Source organism: Labeo rohita, chromosome 21 (assembly GCF_022985175.1).
Source record: "Labeo rohita strain BAU-BD-2019 chromosome 21, IGBB_LRoh.1.0, whole genome shotgun sequence".
NCBI classification, from domain to species: Eukaryota; Metazoa; Chordata; class Actinopteri; order Cypriniformes; family Cyprinidae; genus Labeo; species Labeo rohita.
In genome coordinates, this window is record NC_066889.1 from 11,734,440 (window position 1) to 11,753,142 (window position 18,703).

General features: G+C 38.5%; 2 protein-coding genes across 9 annotated transcripts in view; one reads left to right on the forward strand and one right to left on the reverse strand.

Annotated features, from left to right (window-relative positions):
• Positions 1 to 18,703, forward strand: part of nrg2a (neuregulin 2a) — a 133,689-nt gene that overhangs the window by 4,405 nt on the left and 110,581 nt on the right. The window contains exon 1 of one of the 8 annotated variants that reach the window (XM_051092751.1): positions 12,033 to 13,471. The exons of 1 other annotated variant lie outside the window; for it this stretch is intronic. In XM_051092751.1, the coding sequence (XP_050948708.1) occupies positions 13,060 to 13,471 (412 nt within the window). In that variant the 5' untranslated portion in view covers positions 12,033 to 13,059. Of the gene's footprint in view, positions 1 to 12,032; positions 13,472 to 18,703 lie in introns of those variants that run through there. 6 more of the 8 variants (XM_051092753.1, XM_051092752.1, XM_051092754.1 and 3 more) reach the window with 6 other exon arrangements.
• On the reverse strand, positions 2,312 to 9,780 carry puraa (purine-rich element binding protein Aa). The gene is made up of 2 exons (XM_051092760.1): positions 9,601 to 9,780; positions 2,312 to 5,945 (listed from the first exon to the last, which is right to left on the reverse strand). Exon 2 carries the CDS (start codon positions 5,869 to 5,871, stop codon positions 5,008 to 5,010), a length of 864 nt encoding a protein of 287 aa, XP_050948717.1. The 5' UTR covers positions 5,872 to 5,945; positions 9,601 to 9,780; the 3' UTR covers positions 2,312 to 5,007.

An 18,703-nucleotide genomic window follows, 5' to 3' on the forward strand; every position in this document is an offset into this window, starting at 1 on the left:
GATCAACACTATAAAAAACAAAAACTACTCTGTTCTTGCAAGACACAGACAGTCAGAGGAAGACACTGATTGGTTTATTAAGTGGTGAACATCAGCTGCTCCTTTTTTAGAGAGAACAGGAATCCTACTATTTAAATGATTAATAATCTTAACTGGGAGCTTTATGCACATCTTCTGCATTCATATTGCTTATTGTGTATGTGAGCTTTATGTTCCTTGGAAATCTTCAAGGAAACTCATCACAGTTATTCTACGTAACATTCTCCATTAGAAAACAAGATGAGTAGCCTACTGTTATATCAGTCTAACAATATGGGAATCAGATTAAAACAATACATAAAGACGTCATACAAGTGTCATGACAGATATGCATCTTTTAGATCTATAGTGATGTGTTGCTGTTTCTTGTCTATCCAGTACGGTAGAAAGCATTGTAGAGTAGGAAAAATGAAATGATGAATAATAAATGAAGGGTATAAAAAGAAATGTCAGGATGTTAACTGTAACAAGATGAGTGACAAACCAGTTTATAGTGACAGGATGCACTAACCAAATAAGTCTGTGGCATCAAGACAATTACGTGACATGTCATATTACTTGCATACTCTTGCAGTACGTTATAAGTATGTACTTTCCCAAAGAGAAAATGCATTAAGTTGGTGAATTGAGGATGCAGCACTGCTTTAGTTCAGTGCCATCATGCCTTGATTGTACATTATCGGTCGATGAAAGCACCACCTATTGGTGAAAATGTCATAAAAATTGTTGTAAATGCTGTGTGCACTTGTCCCAAGTAAATTTCATTTCTGAGAGCATTTGTAATACAGAAATGATTTTTCAAGCTTCACTTTTTTAAAATCCAGTCTTCATCTGTTCCTCTAAATGGCTTCACCTAAATGAAAAACAAATCTCTCCATAACAAATCTTCAAGCAGTGAGGCTTTATCTTGGAAAGCTTTTGTGAACTGAAAAACTTTTTATGTATCATTGTCACAGTGCCCTGAGAATATAAAAAAATTTGATTCAAATGTTCAAAGTTTTGAATATGTTATTTAGCATTTCTTTTTCTTAATTAACTGCTGGGCTGTGACCAAAACAATCTGATTGATCACATAAAGTGCCCCGTGATTGCATTTTGCCATTTGGAAGTTGCACTGCTGTATTTGATTTATAATTACCCATCCAGACCTTTCATAATTAGTGATTATTCTCACATAAGAGTTTTTTTAATCAACAAAAGCAGTTGATTTCTATTATTGTAACATGTTCTTGACACTGAAACGTACTTAATGTGAGGAACTTAATTAGAAATGTTTTCAAAATTCCATTTTGGAATCATCATTTACGGAAAATGTGCAACTCGAATTCCATTTCATTACAAGGACAATGAAAATGTGTTCATAATTCATTCTTGGCATGAAATTCTGAATTGAATCCTCTTAAATCTATGTAGAACGACCATACGCAGCTCTGTTTCATGTAAAATATTTGAAGTCAAATTAATTCAAGTTTTAAAAGACGTTGCTGCAGCACAATACATGCTATTTAATAATAATAATTATTACGAAACATAAATAAAACTAAATCATTTGTTTGTTTTGCAGCAAGAACATCAGAAATCTGTTATACCAAACAGAGATCAGACAGTTTTCTCTTTTTTTTTCTTTTTTACAAAATATGACACATGAAGAGAGCAAGAGATCCAGTTCAAATGAAATCTCGAGAATCAAGGCAGCAATATTTTGTGAACACGTATGAAGATTTAGTATAAGGCACAGTTAAGACATAAAATAAGACTCATTCTTGAATTGACAAATGTATATGATTTTTCATGATACATTCAACAGAATGACCGTTGAACTGCAGCTCAAACAGTATCAGTTGAAAAAAAAAAAATCTAATGTTATTATGGTGGTTATTCTGAGAAAGACCCCTTCAGTCATACGGTAGTATGTTACCGCATAGTCACACAGTTTTGTTCTGAAATATGATCACACATTCCTTAGAAAATGTAGTGGTATTGTTAGTGCACATTATTACATTGGTTAACCACTGGAACCAATCAACAGTACCCATACAAGAAAAAGGAGATTGCATCAAAATGACATTATGACATGTGTTATTACAGATCGGTTAGTCTGCATGCTTCAGGTCATAATTCTGTTCCTTCAAAAGTGCTACATCAACTGTGTGTACACAGAGAAAACTTCATTGAAGTCAGAGCCACAATATCAAGCACTACCTGAACTGTTGCACACGAGAAAAAGAAACACAGAAACATTGATATTGAACATTCTTTTCGTGAGAGGTGGGTAAATTAACATTTCTTTTTATTTTTTTGTTTTTTAATTTGTAAAATGTACATAAATTATATTTGACGCATAACCGCCGAATGAGTAATTCAGTGAACCTCTTTGCAAAGGGAAGGAACATAAGTTAAGAGATAAAGAAAGAAAAATAATAATAATAATAATAAAATAACGGCACAAGGCATTCCTTGTTGAGATCATTTTCAAACAAACATTGGTCAGACATTTTTCTCCAGCTGGGAAAGCAATGTGCTACTGAAGACAGAAGAGGTCATCACACACCTTCATCATTAGAATCATCCCATGTATGTATTTGTAGGGAAATTAAGCATACATTTTCATTGCCCCTTACCCAAAGGCCTTCACATCCCAATCGCTTCATTCCAGTAACCCCCAACCCTCCCACGTCAAGAGGAACAGAGACGAAACGGGGCGCGTTTATGACATGAACGTTCACAAAAAGTGCAGACAGGATAGATAACTGCTATGTGTTCGCTTCACCTGGGTGAAACTTCTTGTTTCTTTTCCAGATACAGACCTTTTTTTTAAGTGCAGATAAAGGCTTTAAAGAAATAAAGACCTTTTAAAGAAATAAACGTGGAATTCAGCCACATGCTTTTCAAATATTAATCATATATTTAATTGATATACATATATTGCCAACATTGGCACGTTCAATATTGCACACAGTAATGAAATATAGCACTGGGAAGAGAAAAAAAAGAGAAAGGGAAAAAAAAAAAAAAAAACTTTGTGAAGCAAAGTTTCCAAAATGACAAATTACGTGAAGCAACACTGAAAAGTTAGAGGAAAGGGGGAAAAAAACAAAAAAAACCCAAATCCTGGCCACACCCCTCAACTAAGCTTTTGGTCTGTGACAATGTCACATTACTGCCAAACTACAGAGAGGCTTCAGTACGGAGGTTTACCTCAAAACAAAGGAGTTTGTTGAGAACCGCTAAACGTCCTTTTGTCTGGCATGTAGCTTTTGATACATTTTCGTTAAGGTGGGGAAAAAATGCCTAGGTGATTTCCGAGTCACTCTTTGTGATCAGAATGATTTGCTTCTTGACCAAACAGACCGCGGGTTATGCAATAGCGTACAGGAGGGCCAGGGCCAAACAAAACCAGACGAGAAAAAGAAAGGGGAAAAGAACAAAACGAGAACCCAAACTTAGATCCAAAGCACCAGCCAGTGTATAAGCATGCGGAGTCTGTAAGGCACCAGGTTGTTTAATGCTGAAGAGTATGCTCCCCAACAAGTTTCATTAAAGTCAGGGTCTCCCAACACAGGTCCTCAAGGGCCCCCGTGGTAAAAGGGCTTTCGTTTCAATAGACTTGTCACTGATGTCTGATCAAACAGTCAAAAGAGTTGATATATTATCTTATTATGTACACGTACTTGTCGGACAACTCATTCCTTGAAAGAAAAAAAAAACGAGTATTAATTCAACTACCTGACCAAACGTTACTGACATTATGGACATTGAAACTGTTACAGAGATGAGTCCTTGAGGACGAACATTGAGAAATCCACCTCAATGTGGCTGTGTACAGGTTAACATGCAACTACAGCATTCCTTGGCGCCACTCATCCTCTCATTGGTAGACTGATAATATATATTTATATATATATATCTATATATTTCTATATATTTCTTTTTAAACCCTTTAACAGATTGTTTGTCAAATCCCCCACTAAAAACGTGGGTTGTTTTCTTCTCCACTGAAATACATCTGATTCACAAAATCATACTTTGTATGTTTTTCTACATGAGCGTTTTCATACGTTTCTTTGTATGTTTGTATCGAGGGGTCCGGTTTCGTTACAAAAAGGTTTTCGAGAGCTCGTTCTCTTCTGTTGTCATTGCTCTTACTTATTAAGTACCTTTTTTTTTTTTTATACACTGTGCATGACAACGAGACACAAATACATAGCATATCATCTGCATGACAAGAACTTCAATTAAAAAAATACACTGGTAATACTCCTCAGAATGTTTGCCAAGAGGTCGCCCACCACATTTCTGGACACCTGCACACAGCAGGGACCACTCGCCTCTGTTGACCTCTGTACCTCTGTCAATCAACAGGTTGATATCGCCCCCCTCACCTCCCCTCCCCTCCCCTCCCCCCTCCCCTCCCATCCGGGTTCCTATCTAGCCCTCAGGTGATGCTTGGAATATCTAGTGGCATGGCAACCATGACAACCTCTTCAGATGATTCGAAAATTTGGTTAAAAAAACTAAAACATCTGATTTGTGCTGAAGTCATTAGCTCACACGTAAAGGAACCGCTTCCTCTTAATCTCGGCAATAACTCCATTGCAAACACTTTTATAATATCTTGGAACGTGTAAAAAAGTTCTCGGTTAATAAGGGAAAAAGAAACACTCAGTTCTGTTGTCGTCAAGTAGGAAAACAGTTCATATATAATGTTATTACTTGGTTTAGCAGCCGCTTACTGTATTAATGGTGGGTAAGTGGATGACATCCAGCGATGGGTGGACTGTCAGTCTGTGGAGGTTTGTATTTTTTGTGGGTAGTGCTCCCTTGAAGTTAAACAGTTACTTATCTTTTATGTATCTCTCTTTCTCTCTCTCTCTCTTTATTTTATTTTATTTTATTTTTTTACAGCAAAGTACGTAGAATTTCTCTTTAGGTTATTCGGATTATTTTTTTGCATGTTTCCCTCCACTATCAATCCTCGTCCCCGTCGTCTCCTTGCATCTCCTCTTGTTGCTGCTGCTGAAGCTCGCATGCCCTTTTTTCCCGCTGTTTCTCTTGAATCTTTTTCATTTCGTCTGCGTATTTACAGAAAGTGCTGCCGAATTTCGACCACACTTTGTAGGGCACTGTGATAGAGTTGCGATAGGTGGGCTTGACCTCGCTTACCCTCATGAACACCCCGTACTTATTGGAGCCCACGTCAAAGAAAAAGCGCTTGTTGTCCACAGTTAACGAGGTTCCCTCGGGCAGTTCCGCCGGCTCGTCCTCCACTCCGTAGTCGTCGATGAGCTTGGCGAGCGCGTCGCGAAACTCGATAAGTCCCTGGGCTGGAAGAGCGATGGTCTGGCCTTGCGTGGATCCCAAGCCGGGCCCCCGGTTGACGGTCTGCCGGATCCTCAGAAAGCGGCCCCTCTGGTTCTCCTTCAGATCCATGTAGTACTTCCGATTCTCCCGGACCAGAAACTCACTCTTCAGCGCCCGCCGCGGCTCGTCCTGCGCTATGTCCGGATTGCTCGGCCCCAACTGGGCATAGTGCTCGATGAAGTCCCCCAGGTAGTCGCGGAACTCGACCGCCACAGACATGGAGAGAGTGAGGCGGCTCTTGTTTCCCCCGGCCCCGACTTCTGCTATCTTCAAGAAGCGGCCTTTCGCGTTCTGCTTTACGTCTAGATAGAAGCGTTTGTTCTGGATGTCAACCCGCTTCGAGGCGAGCTCCTGCGTCTCGTGCTGCAGCCCGGAAGCCGAGCCCGCCCCTCCTGTCACTGGGTGCATGGAACCGACGCCCGGGCCCGTGGCTGCTCCTCCCTGCTCACTTCCACTGTCTCTGTCCGCCATGATGCTGCCTGCCTTCTCCCTCTGTCTTACTGCAAGCCTACTGCCAAGCAGCCACGCCACCGCTCTCGCGAGATCTGTGTGAGGAGAGAAGACGAGCGCTGTTCAGACCTGTGCAGAATCCGAATAAATTCACCGTACAGAAGGTCTAACACCGCAGCCGCACTCTCGAATCACACAGTACGCATCTCCAGAAAAAAAATACGGTAAATTCCGTTTAAAGCGAAAGTGAAAACGCAATTCATTGCGTCCTGAGCGTGCGCCGCCTTTACTGCATATCACAATATAGAATATATTTCACTGCCGTCAGTGTATTTTAATCTATATATGGTCGATATCAGAATATCAGAAATCACTTGCTTAAGTTTCGTTGTTTTTATTCACGTTCGAAGCTTATAAAACTAATTATTAAACAGTGGTTAAAATGCTACAGGAGATAAAATATAGCCGAAAATGTATAAACTGAGTTTTCTATATGCGAAGTGATAGAAATCTTTAGAATTCCCAATTAAATCGCTCACGCATCCCGCTGGTATTTACGAATATTTGATGGGACATTTTTGCTAAATATATACTGGCTAACATCGAGGCAGACCGGTTGTGTTTGGATAGGCTCTCATTTAGTTCATCCTTCCTTTAATCATGCACTTAGACTTTTTTTTTTTTTCATTTCAAAAATAAAAACAGACTACTGGACATAATTTTTTTCAAATGCATTCGTATTGATGCAAAATGCATTAAATGTTTTTTGAGCTAATAAATACCTAAATTCGGTGTTTGAGTTCTTTAGCTTTTAAGCTGGTTGCATTTTATTTGGGTAAAAGGCGTGAGTTATAACATATATATTACATTTTATGTAGTTTATGTTACGCACATATCTAGGCTACAAAGCGAGCTATTTTTTTTCAGTGTAGTCTATTATTTAACATACGTTGCTCTATCCATTTATACCAGATGGAAACCATTCATTATAATCGAGTAGATAACATATCAGAATATTTGTTGTTTTGTTATTATTCACCTTTTATTTTATTATCGAAAAAATCTCCTTGTAAAAAAATACAAGCAATAAAGCCAGGTTTCTAATTAAATCAAACCTCAGCGTCGTCTGCGTGTAATAACTAAGGAAGTTTGCATGTCTGAAAAGCCTTTTGTGATGATATTGTTTTCAAGGCCTGTTTGAAAAAATAATGTAGGCCTAACAGTTGAATTTTAGGATTAATATATATGATTTCAGATTTACATTGATACAGTTGTGGTGCATGCTTTCTTACTAAAGCGGTTAAGAGGAATATGTATGTGCGTGTGTTGTATGACCGTTACCTACAAGCAGGAGAATATGTCTCAACTTACTAAAACTAAACGTAGCTTGCATATTATAAGAACATTGACACAGTTCAAACAATTCGTCTTAATACAGCTGTAGCGCTTCTCAGATGTTATACAGTCTATTACAAAATATAAGCTTTTATAAAATATTTATTTCACAGGCACATGAATAATGGGTTTAATACATTTTTATTTAATAAAATAAATACTAAAAATACTAAATGAAACGAGTAGAATAATATAATTTACTAAAATATCTAAAATGCATAGCCATAATGCTAATCAACTCTAAATGATTTGTTTCTTACTATTTTCTTTGTCAATCCGCACAAAACCCATGCACATGATTCATCTGAAAATGTTTGGCAATCTCATATAAATTTAAAAAGAAATGATTTATTCGTTTATGAACATGGTTTTAAAGCAAACTGTTTTATAAATGTATAAATGCCTCACTTTGATTTCGTTTTTTATTAGTTATCAGATTACTTGCATGTTTTCCTGTAGTTGTAGAAATATTGCCCATATTCAAACTCACAGGTATTTTACAAAAACATCAAACAAAAATCGATTGGATAATTACACTAATGTTTTGAATTGGCTTTCTTTAACTTAATTGAACTGCTCTGTAATTTAATTGAAATAGTAAATATTAACCTTGGAAAGTGAGGACTTTTGTTTCAAATAAACGTTTATTATTTTTTCACGCATCCAATAATTAATTCTCTCTGAAAAATTAGTTTAGAAAACATTTCAATAATTCAGCAGCGTGTTCGTTAACAATTAGAACGATTGTGGTAGACGCATCGGATTTGACAGGTAAAACGCATTTTTCAGAGGCGGAATTGTAGATTGAAATATTCTGATGCGTCTAATCATACCTTTTTACTTTCACAAATGAGCTGTGGACGTAAAAAATGCCACATTGTCATTAATAAACAATTTTCTTGCATATTAATGTTATTTTCATCTTAAAGTTACAACTATAATACCAATGCAAGCTATAAAAGATAAGGAAGAACAAAAAGTTAAAATATAAAATCTCTTTACTCAAAGTCTGAAATGTAATAAGGTAGATTAAAATGAGATTTATAGAATTTATCTCCTTTTAAATATGTATCACTGATTTACTGATGAATAAAGTGAACATTTCATATATATATATATATATATATATATATATATATTCAACATGCATATTTTTCCAACAGTACTATAATGAACGTTTAGTTGAGAGAGCATCGACGTGTTTTCCATGCAGGCATTTTAGTGTATGTTTGTGCGGGAGGTAATAATCAGAAAAAAGCCTATTTACATGCAATTTTCCTCAGTCCTCAAATAAAGCAATAATGAACATGCAGAGTTTATGCACGTCTTGAAAAAGAAACACTAGAATACTGAAAATTACTGAAATTCAGAAATGCAAAAATTACATGGAATGAACGTACATTACCAGACCATTTATTTTTCCAGTGTTTAATGTTTCTCTAAAGACTAAAAGCACACGTCGAATACAAACAACATTCATAAACATCGGGCCTGTATAGTTACTATATATATATATATATATATATATATATATATATATATATATATATATATATAGGAAAAAGTTATACAATGTATTCAGTTGCTTACACATATGTCTATTCTAGCATATGGCTTAATAAATAAAGTGCATATCTTTAAGTTATTCGAAGAGATTTTAATATACAATAAATTAAATATATAATAAATAAAAAGCATTTAAACAAGTGCAAGTGTCCAGGCAAGTGTCTAAGATAAGTGTTTTTTCACCTGATTTCAAAGGTATTAATAATAATTATATTACCTCTGGCTAAACATAAAAGTTAGTGGTCCCTAACTCTGTGTGGCCTGTTGCTTGCTAGAATGAAGAATGTCTTAACTAGTTATTCTTAATTGATACTTAACATTTTGTCACTTAAAACTTCTAATGCACGTGTAAACTCCTTGATATGGGCCTAACACAAGTGACAGTGCGTAAAAAAAAAAAGACATTGAGTGAAGGAAAGAGGGACTGTCGACTCCAACTCATGAACGCCACTTAAAGGTGTGTTTGTTTTTTTTTTTTTTTTGGTCTAAGGTGAACTCTGTAAGCTTGAAGTCATAACGGTATGTCACAGTCATACTTAAATGGCACACTGGATTTGGCGCAACAGACAGAGTCTGACAACCTCACTGTCTGTCAGCACTGTAAACAGTTAACGAGTTTGCGCAAGCAGACTGTGATATCTGCCCACGGCTGCGAACATTAATTCCGTGGTTGTTATACTGACAAAAAACAAGTATACCGCGGAATACCATGACATATGATCGTAAAGTGCAGTGCTGTTGCCAAAGTCGCAGACCTCATAACGAGCGACGTGGTTCGGCATATCTTACCCCGCTCAGTCTGCAGGCAGAGCGTTAGCCCCTGTGCAAGCCCTTCGCCGTTTGAACACTGTCAAAAACAAAGATGAAAACCTGTAAGCCCCGAAGGCCTACTGTAAACACTGTCGCGGTGCTGCTTCACCGATGCGCCGTTCACAAGATGGAACGAAAGAGCGAGTCGTGGCATGGAGACGGACGCACGCACGGGCTCAACGCTGTGAGCGTGGAGTCTGATGTCAGCACGCTCAGCTGGGAAAAAAAGCAAATAGCGCTTGCGCCTCGCACTGTCGCGTTCGCGCTATTGCAGCTGGATATGCTGTTTTAGCTGTTTTGATATTGGAGAATACATACATCTCACTTTAAACATTTTCCTGGCTATAGATGCGCCCTGCTAGAAGCTGCAAATGTCGTAGAACCGAAAACTAGTGTCACGATCACCATTTTACTATAGGTTGTTAAATTAAGTACGTATGCGAAAGTAATATGCACATGCGTTTTATCTTCCTTATTTGTCACAGTGGTTTCTCCTAACCTCTTGTATAAATAAATAATCCAATAAAAATGCATTGGTTTTATCATATAACTTTATCATGTGCGTTCTACCAAAGTGGGCTGTTTCAAATAACCCAGACTTCACTTGTGTTAACCAGTGTTACCTAATTAATTTGCTGAAAAACGTATGAACACAACCTGATGATTAAGTTTTTTAAATCTTCAAAGGCAACTCAGGATTTGCGGGAAAAAACAAGATAAGCCTACTTTGTATGGTCTTAAAGTGCTTCAATGAAGCATTAAAGACACTTTTCATTTTCAAGGTTGTAGCAAAATACAGACTTACTTAATAAACTTAATACGTTTTTAGTGTTTAGAAAAGCGTGGTTATGATGTTTGTTGATCTGAAATGGTTTATAGAGATAAGAAGACATGTCATGTTGTCGCGTGTGCATGTGGACTGTGTCTTATTTTTCGGTTTCATTTTAAGTGGTAGTACAGTATAAAGAGTTATAAGCATAATTTCGTTAAACTCATATTTTACGTTGTAGTTTAGTGTAGTTTGGTCGGCGGGAGGTCGAGGGCAGCGCTGTTTCAGAACCATGGACAGTAACCGCCGGGTCCCGTCACTACGTTTCTAATGATCGATCAATTTTGAATTTTGTCTTCAGAGTTGGTGTAGTGTGCTTGTGTAACCTACAAGCAATAAAGAAGCTTGTAATCCACCTCCACATTTCTGAACGACTAACATGAAGTGTGTAGGCATTGTCGAACTTTTGTTAGGTCGAGCTTTTAACATGCGTTTATCAACTAAAAATAACGTTCTCGTCATTTTTCGCTCTTTATGTATTAGATTGAAAAATTATATATAGCAATGTTTTACATTTATCATTTTTTTATGTATTATTTATTTTATATATTATTACATTTTGTTAAAAGATGTAAATCTCCATGTTATTTGTCAACTCACCTTCAACGGAAATATTTATTAATTAAATACTTTCAAGGTTACCCTTTAAGGACAAGCAAGTGTCTCCTCTTTAAAATCCTTTTTGTTCAACACATTCGTAAATAGTCTGATTTTTTTATAGTAATTGTCTGATTGTTAGAAAGAAGATGTAGAAAATTGGCATTAAACCTTTTTTCTAACAAACACCTTGTAGTGTCATGACCTTGCACACGCTAAATGAGCTGTAACCTGTCAACTCTATTTTTAAAGGTCTGTCTATATCACGTCGTCATGATAGTTTTAAAATGTAACACTTCAACACTTAACATTCTTTGTCTGATAAAAATTATGAAAAATATATTTGCATTTCATATATCTCTGAAATCGCTTTTTAAATTTAGGCCCTGCAGTGTAGGCCTTGAACACTTTATATTTCGGTTTGTTTATTTATTTTCTTAAGGAAAGCATTCGTCATCCGACAAATAAGCAGTACAAACTCAGCATAGGCCAGTTTATGACCTATCAGCACTGTAACCTCAAGTTACTTCGATTAAGGGACGCTGCGCTACTGTTGTGTAGTGTGCTGTTCGTTCATTTAAAATTGAATAAATTAGAAAGTTTGAGGGACTACAACTTGTGCTATTTACTACCCATGATTCCTCACAGTCATCTTACATGTTAGAAAGGTGTTGAGGCTCTCAAGTCCTGTGCGCACAGAACAGCAGATGTCGCTCTTAGTGAAGTTGTAGCTACGCTCCTTTGCAGATCCACAGGTTCAGCCTTCATTTAGTTCAGGATTTAGGTTATTTTAATATCGTTCTTAAGCGGTTAAAGTCTAATATTAATATCGATCATCTCCTTTTAAACATCCCGTGTGTGTCTATTAATGCTTTACCATCTTGTGCACATATTTTGCGTTTGATGCAGTCTGCTGGTACATTCGTGATGTTCCTTCATTTCATTTGTTAAAAATGTTCTCATTCGTCCAGGCATCAGCAATGCAACGGATACCAGACGTAGCCTATGGATTTGATGCAACGCCTCACTATCATTTCTCTCTCTCTCTCTCTCTCTCTCTGAGGCAGAACGGCGAATGTGACCTGAATGCAGGGCATGATTTAGTAATGGAATGAGACGCAAAACTCATTCAACGCTCATTCATTCGCACTGTTAGCCATCGCACTCAAAAGCAGCGCAAACCTCTGCGGTGCTCTAACGATTTACAGGAGATTGAGGCGGGCGCTTCCCTGCACCATACACTTTGGTGTTTTTCCTTTCTTTTTTCTTTTCTTTTCTTTTTCTTTTTCTTTTTCTTTTTTTTTAATCCAATGAGGATTGGCGATGGGAGAGATCATGGATTGACCATTTTTCTCGGGGTGTCGGAGACTAAAGACGCACACGCCGGCGCATGGGCGTTCGTTTCAGCACCCCAGTCGTGAATCTGCCGTTTTGTGCTGGGAACCTTGCCCTGATAGATCGGGGTGGCGGATAGAGACGGGGCGCGAGGGATACGGCAACAGCGTTTTGTCGCTATACGAGAGTGGATTCTTACAACGTTTGTGCTGAGGGGATATCGAAAGTAGCCCTAATAGTTTACTGCAGCATTTCACATTCGACTGCAGTGGAAGATACACAGCAGCCAGTGGCGAGTAGGGCGCTCTCCCTACTGCAATTTCGGGGCAAAGATTGACTGGCGGCGTCTTGCGGATACCTGCTCGTGTCTTCGGAGGAGGCAGCGTCCACGACTTTCCCTGCATTTTACGATGCGCTTCGGAAGAATGCAGTTGAGGGATCTGTATTAACCCAGCAGCGTTACGCCGTTTCCGGTTCCCAGCTGGTGTTTCCCGATTGCAAATCTATCGGAAAAAAGCAGCGGATCCCGATGGCATGGACACTTACGCAAGGTCTGCCGCGCCGCCGTGCTACTGGAGCCTATTCGCAGTCTCTTCAGCCTTCAACCCAGCTCCACCGCCATCGCCCCGCAGCCCTGCCGCAACGCGACCACCGACCATCGAGCCAAAGCAGGCGGCATGAGGAGGCTTGATTCGGTACACTTATCCATGCTGCTCATCGGGGTCTCCTTCGCCTGCTACTCCCCGAGTCTGAATTCCCTGCAGGATCAGGCTTACAGATCCGCCGTGGTGATTGAGGGCAAGGTGCAGTCCGCGCCTCAGAACGTCTCAGCGGAGCCGTACAGTGTGAATGTCAAAGTCCTGGACGTGTGGCCGCGGAACAGCGGGGGTCTGGAGCGGGAGCAGCTCGTCACCGTGGGGGAATTTGGCTCGGAGGCTCCGTGCGCCAAAGTGAAGAAGAATCACAAGTATATATTTTTCATGGACCCAACTGATGAACCCTTGGTTTTTAAAGCGTCATTTGCGCCCTTAGATACAAGTGGGAAGAACCTGAAAAAAGATGTTGGGAGGATCTTGTGTGAAGACTGCGGTAAGTTTATGCCCACAAAATGCTTGTGCAGGGGCTTGCAAATTGACATTGGCCGTCGGCTTCGGTTGTGTGCTTATGTGTGGTGCGGATGACATCCAAATGTTTGGTGTAAGTAACAGATGGGGGCTTGTGGGGGCGTCTCTGCAGCAATATTGGGCAGGAATAAAACGCTTAAAGGTTTTTCGTGCTATCGTCAGACATATGCAAAGACATATGCTGTGGGCGCACACGCGCGCTCGCTGCTCATTTGTAGGATAGCGAATTCTGTCCTCAAGACAAAATTCTAATAAACTGAGCCAGCGGTGTTCATGGCGTAACCGTTAGACAGGGCCCACAGCTTGTATTGTTCGGATACGAACAGGTATAGAAGGTCAGAATGACTCAGAATATCTTCAAACGTGGCTGTCAGGACCAAAAGCTCATTGCTCTTTTGGGAATAGAAAGTTGCTGGTCTGCGCTTGTGCAATGGGCCTTCAGAACAACTGCACTGGGAGTGGAGCCTTTAAAACTCCACTCAGGACGCAGGGAATATCTTCCAGCCAACAGTTATGTGTCACCTGTTTGCACGCCGCATGCTTATTGTCTTGTTATAAAAAGAAATTGGATTGGTCCCATCGTTTTTTTTTCTTCTCCATGACAGCGTATTCCTCGAAAGCACATTTTAACCTTCAGTTGTATGATAAGCTACTTTTGATTCAAAGCCTCAACTCAAATCCCACAGCTGCAAAAGAAAAAAAAAAATCACACTGCATCTTTTCTCAGAGTTGTGATATAACTAGAAGGTGCTACCATTCTGTCAATGAATGAGTTTCGGAACACCGTGTTTTCCACAGGCCTGCTGTCAGAGGGCTTCTCCTTGTAACGCGTTTAGATTGTCGCTGTCCAGGGTGCTGTACCGTCCTCTCCTGCTTATGAACAAGTATAGCCAGAAACACTTAGTCTAAAAAATGAGAATGGAAATATGCTGTTATGTAAGTAGTGCATATGCTAACTACTATATTTTTCAATTTAATGAGTAACTTTTTTATTAGTTATTATTTATTGTTCTTTGGTACTCATTATCCCAGTGCGAGTAACCTAACTATTCAGTTGTTAACCATTTGAAAAATCTTGTTTATGGTAAGTAAAATACCAACTTTTCACTTTCAAGTATGTATTCCAGTTGTTGCTGCTGCTATCTATTCCAGTTTAACTATTAATTCTTCATGGGTACAACGTGTCTATTCAAACTATTTATTCCAGTTTTACTGCTACATTTTTTTTTTAGCACAAACTAGCACCTATTTATTTTTCTCTGTTGTCTAGTCCATTTTTACTGGTGCTAATAAGATATCTAAATTACTATTTTGAATGTCTACTTTTGAAGTTAAATGTAAAATATATATAATAAAAAAGAAACTAAAAAAGTAAGGTCCCTTTACACACCTTTTTAAGGCAGCTATGTGCTTGCTCAAAATTAACTGTAAAAGCGCGAAGCTCAGTAGCTTACAATATACAGCTGTAATTGCTGTGGAAATGCATTTATGTCACCTGTGAGCTGCTCTGTGCTGGTCAAATTATGAAATTATGTGTAGACTTAATGCTGCATAAAGCCAGACTAAATTAAGCCTGTTCTGACCCACCTCTGACCCTAGTGTGTACAGTTGTATTTTCTGTGTAAATGCATTTATTAAAGATACCTCAATGCCACTTCAAAGCAGTGCCACCAGCAGCCTTAAACGGTCTGTGTAGAGACGCCTAAATGCCACTTCAGAAGCACTTCTGTGCCACCTTTGCAGTGTAAATTTGGCTTTTTAGGCATCTTTATACAGTTGAGTTATAGCTGCTCTGTGCCTGGTCAAAATTATGAAATTATGTGTAGACTTAATGCTGCATAAAGCCAGACTAAATTAAGCCTGTTCTGACCCACCTCTGACCCTAGTGTCAAAGCATACAGTTGTATTTTCTGTGTAAATGCATTTATGTCATCTCTAAGCAGAATTAAACAGTACTTGTAAAGATACCTCAATGCCACTTCAGAAGAGCTTCTGTGCCACCTTTGCAGTGTAAATTTGGCTTTTTAGGCATCTTTATACAGTTGAGTTATAGCTGCTCTGTGCCTGGTCAAAATTATGAAATTATGTGTAGACTTAATGCTGCATAAAGCCAGACTAAATTAAGCCTGTTCTGACCCACCTCTGACCCTAGTGTCAAAGCATACAGTTGTATTTTCTGTGTAAATGCATTTATGTCATCTCTAAGCAGAATTAAACAGTACTTGTAAAGATACCTCAATGCCACTTCAGAAGAGCTTCTGTGCCACCTTTGTAGTGTACATTCGGCACTAGAGAGCTAATGAATCTAATGTGTTTCATTAATTGGCACTAGTCTCTAATAAACAAGCACAAAAAAGAAACCTTTTTAGGTATTTTTACACAGCTATGTTAAGGCTGCTCTGTGCCTACTCGAAATTATGTGTAACGACTTAATGCTGCATAAAGCCAGACTAAATTAAGCCTGTTCTGACCCACCGCAGACCCTAGTGTCAAAGCATACAGTTGCATTTGCTGTGTAAATGCATTTATGCCATCTCTAAGCAGCGTTAAACAGTCTGTGTAAAGGCACCTTAATGCCATTTAGGAAGCACTTCTGTGCCACCTTTGTAGTGTAAATTCTGAGAGCTGATTAATCTAAAATGTCTTATTAATTGGCATTAGTATCTAATAAATATTAAAAAAAAACAAAAAACTTTTTTGACGACTTTACATAGTTGAGTTAAGACTGCTCTGTGCCTGTTTGAAATTATGTGTAAAGACCTAATGCTGCATTAACTAAATTAAACCTGTTCGGACCCACCTCAGGCTCTAATGTCAAAACATACAGTATTTGCTGTGTAAATGCATCTATGCCACCTCTAAGCAGCATTAAAGAGTCTGTGTAAAAGCACCTCAATGCCACTTCAGAAACACTTCTGTGCCACCTTTGTAGTGTAAATTTTGAGAGTTGATTAATCTAAAATGTCTTATTAAATGGCATTAATATCTAATAAATATGGGGGAAAAAAATTAAAAAAAACTTTTTAGGCGTCTTTACATAGTTGAGTTAAGGCTGCTCTGTGCCTGCTTGAAATTATGTGAAAAGACTTAATGCTGCATAAAACCAAACTAAATTAAACCTGTTCTGACCCACTTCAGTATACAGTTGTATTTGCTGTGTAAATGCATTTATGCCATCTCTAAGCAGCATTAAACAATACTTGTAAAAACACCTCAATGCCACTTAAGAGGCGCTTCTATGCCACTTTTGCAGTGTACATTCGGTGCTAGAGAGCTGATGAATCTAACGTGTCTCATTAATTGGCAGTAGTATCTAATAGACAAGCACCAAAAAAAAAAAAAAGTTTGTAGAGTTAAGGCAGCTCTGTGCCTACCTAAAATTCTGTGTAAAGACTTAATGCTGCAAAAAGATAGACTACATCAAACCTGTTCTGACCCAGCTCAGGCCCTAATGTTAAAGCATAGAGTTGTATTTGCGGTGTAAATGCATTTATGCCACATTTAAGCAGCAAAACAGTATTTTTATATACACCTAAATGCCACTTCAGAGGCACTTCTGCGCCACCTTAGCAAGTGTAAATTTGGCACTAGAGAGCATGTCTTATTAATTGGCAGTAGTATCTAATAAATAAGTAGGAAAGAAAAACTTTTAAACAGTTGAGTTAAGGCTGCTCTGTGTCTGCTCAAAATTATGTGTAAAGACTTATTGCAGCATAAAGCCAGACTAAATCAAGTCTGCTCTGACACACCTCGGGCCTTAATGTCAAAGCAATGTAAAAGCATTCATGCCGCTTCTGAGCAGCACTGTGTAAAGACACCTAAATGCCACTTCAGAAGCGTTTCTGTGCCACCTTTGCAGTGTGAATTTGGTTTTCAAATCTATTCCAACAGAATGGGTAGAGCTGAGATATGAAATGAAAAATCACAAGAGTCTAATAAAATGTTGACAGTGAAAAATATGAGTTTACTTTGTAGCATTTAAGGTAATGTAAGTACTACTAACTAGTTTTAAAACGGTCATCGGATGCAAACTTCACTTTTACATGTTGTTTGGACATTAATGTGTGTTGGCAGTGTATGTACAAATCTACCCTATAATGATAAAAAACACAGACAGAGGCCGCTCCCACGATAGTTGATTGACATGAGCGTCTTACCTCAGATCAGCTGTAACAGTCTGACCTCCATTGTTTCGATGCTGGAGCAGGGATGTAAGTTAGACAAGAATATATCCGATTGAGCGATTGAGGTGTTGTGTTGCTGGATGTGATAATGAACAGTGGTCAGCATTTACTCCTGACATCTGAGATGCAGAAGATGCAGTGGATTGCATTTGTTTGTGAAGGGAATGCGCCTCCCGATCCACATAAATGCGTCTATGTTCACGCAAATCATTTGTGATCCAGCTTCACCTACAGCAGAAGTGAGTATAAGGGTTTTTTATGAATCTCTGCAATCACCTTCCTAATCCTAATAACGTGCTAGTTAGCAAGTTTCATGGCTAAGCGTGTTAAATGCGGCTAAAGTAAACAATCTCTCAGAGCAGCAGAGAGAAGAGAGGGGCGGAGCAAGCAGAGCTCATTTGCATTTAAAGGAACAGTCCCTCAGAATGGGTTGATTTTTGCAGAGCTTATTTTTACAAGGTAAAAAGGATATTGAAAAATGGGCATCCGATGAACCTCTTTAAGAAATAAATGTTACTTGCATATTGCAGCAGACAGAGGCCTTGAATCACAACTATGGTTTAGATTTTTTCCGACCTCATCAATAAATTGAGAATCTTGTCCTGTGGCTTCTTTTCAAAGATCAACGAGTGCTCGCTAGATGACTTTGCAGTTTCTTCTTTCAAGTGAATCTAACCTCTGCATTGAACTAACTTGTGTGATGCAACAAAATTATTTACACCATTTGCTTTGCGACGAGACTGCAGTCTGCCATTCAAGTTTTTGCAATTCCACATTATGCTTAAAGTGAACATACAGTACATGTTTGATGTGAAATGGTTCTGTAATGAATTAATTTTCACTTTGCTGCGAAAGATCCCGATCTGACCTCCACTGGCATGACTGTGTGTCTCTCTGGACAGAGTGCGATTCAGACAGGAAGGCACAAGCTTTTCAAATATGTCAGGTCTGACGGGTGCCTCAAGTTTTGTAGATAAAAATATGTTTCTTCTTCTGTCCCTAATGGCTCAGCC